The sequence below is a fragment of the Capsicum annuum genome, chromosome 6 (genome assembly GCF_002878395.1).
Source record: "Capsicum annuum cultivar UCD-10X-F1 chromosome 6, UCD10Xv1.1, whole genome shotgun sequence".
NCBI classification, from domain to species: Eukaryota; Viridiplantae; Streptophyta; class Magnoliopsida; order Solanales; family Solanaceae; genus Capsicum; species Capsicum annuum.
In genome coordinates, this window is record NC_061116.1 from 211,918,576 (window position 1) to 211,921,576 (window position 3,001).

The 3,001-nt window shown below is 34.9% G+C and overlaps 1 protein-coding gene across 1 annotated transcript; it reads left to right on the forward strand.

Annotated features, from left to right (window-relative positions):
- Nucleotides 1-211: 211 nt before the first annotated feature.
- Nucleotides 212-691, forward strand: LOC107848816. The gene has a single exon (XM_016693550.1). It carries the CDS (start codon nt 212-214, stop codon nt 689-691), a length of 480 nt encoding a protein of 159 aa, XP_016549036.1.
- Nucleotides 692-3,001: the final 2,310 nt, after the last annotated feature.

Consider the following 3,001-nt stretch of genomic DNA (forward strand, 5'->3'; position numbering starts at 1 on the left):
ATTTTCCCGGCAACAGGTTTGACGTAATGACCATAAATATTATCGAGTCGGTGAACGCTATGTTGATTGTCGAAAGAGAGTACCCCGTGGCATCCATATTCACTTCTATTGCCAAGAGGTTTGGTGAAATATTTAGGGAGAAGCAGCCTACATCCTCAAATATAAGGATAACAAATTTGTTCTCGCCCCCGAAAAGATCTTAAAAGATAATATGAGCGAAGGCGACTCCTTCTATGTAGAAAATATAAGCGGGGATGAGAGGCAATACACTGTGTTTAGAAGTGGTTCTACGGCCAAAGTCGACCTACTGGAAAAGTCTTGTTTGTATAGGAAGTTTGACCTGGTCAAAATACCTTGCGATCACGCGATGGCCGCTTTGCGATTGAACCACGGTGATGATTATGGTTTAAGAGTCTATGATTACTCTTCGCCCCTGTATAAAGTGGAAGAGTACCTCCTTGCATATTCAGAATCAATTAATGTTGTCCCTTTGAAGTCCGAATGGCGTGTGCCACAAGAATTGCTAGACGTGAATATTATCCCACCACTCGTGATCACTAAGCCCGGAAGGAAGAAAAAAAAATGTGTTAAGGGCGTGGGCGAGACTTTCAAGTCAAAGAGGAGGAACAAGTGTTCATTGTGTAAGAGACCCGGGCACAAGAGAACCACTTGTAACAACAACAAATTGTAGTTAGTCTTGTATGAATTTGTGTTTTTGTAAGTCATGACAGTGTATGTATTTTGATTACCCTTCAGTTGTCAGATTAATGCCAAATTTATCAACTTAACTCTTCGTCTATTATCGGCCTTTTTACAGTATTGCATATATTATGTGTCCGGTCTATTTCTTTTATTCTTTATTGAATAGATAGGATATAATCGATCTCATATACAGTCTATTAAAAACACTATATAATCAAAGGGACAGATGTGAACAGTTGAGCATTTATTACATCTCAAAAAAACTGTGACACGTCCAATCGCGTCAATTGGGTATACGCTACCTCTCTTCAATTTTCACCTTTCACACGTCTACCAACCAAAGAGTTCTATTTTGGTCTATATAAACACCCATTTACTCCACCCAAAATTCATCTTCATCAACTCAAAATCAGATTTAATTTAAAAGATGTCAGGCATTCCTTTGAGACCCAAAAGGAGAACCAATCGTAACTACGACCTTCTCATCCTCTGTAACGACTTCAACCACCTCTTTTATGGACTGGGGCAGGACCGGGAGCACGTCCACCGCAAACTCCGATGGATTTTCCATTTTTTACAGGCTATTGTGGAGCGGCTCAACATGGAGCCGGAGGAGATGATCACCCCCCACCATCCCCTTAGTTTTAAGTATTTATGTTTTTTTTTTATTTTAATGTCATTGCAACGGGAAGCTTTCATGGTTAGGTTTATGTTAGATGAAAGCTTCTTTATTTTGTAGTTTTTGTTTAGGTTTTGCTGTAAATATGGGTCTACCATTGCAATGAAGAATTAATGAATGAAATATTTTGGTTTTTCCTATATCTGTCTCCCTTTAAATTTATGCAATTTTAGACTCTTTTGGATTTTTTTGCGATTTTCTCTGTTACAATACGAATCAAACAGTTGTGAATTAATGAAAAATTAATTTTTGTTTCCTGCATTTGTCTTCACTGTAATTTTTGGAAAATTAATTTCTGATGTTAGAAGGTGAATCAAAGGGTTGTGAGATGTGAATGTAATTTTTGGTTAATTCTCGTTTCTAGTTTAATTGTTGTTTCTTGCATTTTTTGCCACAGTAATTTTACATTTTTTTTCTTCTTAGAAATTTTGCATGAGATCAAGGTAGAAGATGAACGGGTCAGTAATCAGACGTTAAATTAATTTATATACGCCAATGAAAAACTAATCTAGTCTATCTGCGATTATGTTAATTTATACAAAATTAAATAAAAAGTCGATGAAGTTTATTCGACACTTATATCAAGGTCAATGCTCTAACTAATGCATATTCGATTCATTTAACAATACCTCTCCATCAATTGTGTTTAGTAAATTTAATAGACTCTAAGCCTTGTTAATTATTTACAGTATTGGTTTATTGCTCTTAGTAGCATATTTAGAAAATAAAAGAAATAATTAATCAACAAAATAATAAATAATTAGATTTTATGCAATTAGAGTGGCTTGAACAAGTCATGTGATAGTATAAAAGTCAACGTAAATTGGATAAGGTGATCAATGATGTGTGAGGATGGGTAGTGGATGAACAAATGAATTCCTCACAACATACTAGTGCTTTGGTAAACATTGCCCTAAGGAGGTTGGTTGTTCAACCACAACTCATCACCTCACTTCTTGTTTCACCACTTTCAATTTATGTGGACTCTCATACGATCAAATGATTTGTTTAGGCTCACTTGATTACATAAAATATAATTACTTATTATTTTATTAATTAAATAATTCTTTTCCAAATATGTGCTAGTCAAGGTCTATAAATATGTGTCATAGTCTAGTGCATGTATTAATGAAGTTGTACAAAATCTATGCTAGACTATGCTTAGTTTTGTGCTCAACCTGATATATTCTTGCATAGACTCATAACTAGTTCCACAAATAAATCACTAGACTGTGCTAGATATTCATAGACTATAACTAGCACATATTTTGAGAAGAATTAATTAATTAATAGAATAATCAATAATTAAATTTTATGCAATCAAATGAGCCTAAACAAGTCATGTGATCGTATGAGAGTACACATAAATTGAAAGTGGTGAAACAACATGTGAGGTGATGAGCTGTGGTTGAACAAATGAATTATCCACAACATACTTGTGCTTTGAGTAAACATTGCCCCAAGCATGTTTGTTTTTCATGCACTACCCATCCCAGTGGCGGACCCAGGATTTAAGGATTGCGGGTGCTTAAAAAATTAAAAAGCTGAAAAAAAGTAAAAAATTATCTCAACGAGGTTCAAACCCGGGATGTTTTTTCCAATGGAGAACCCTAAGATCAA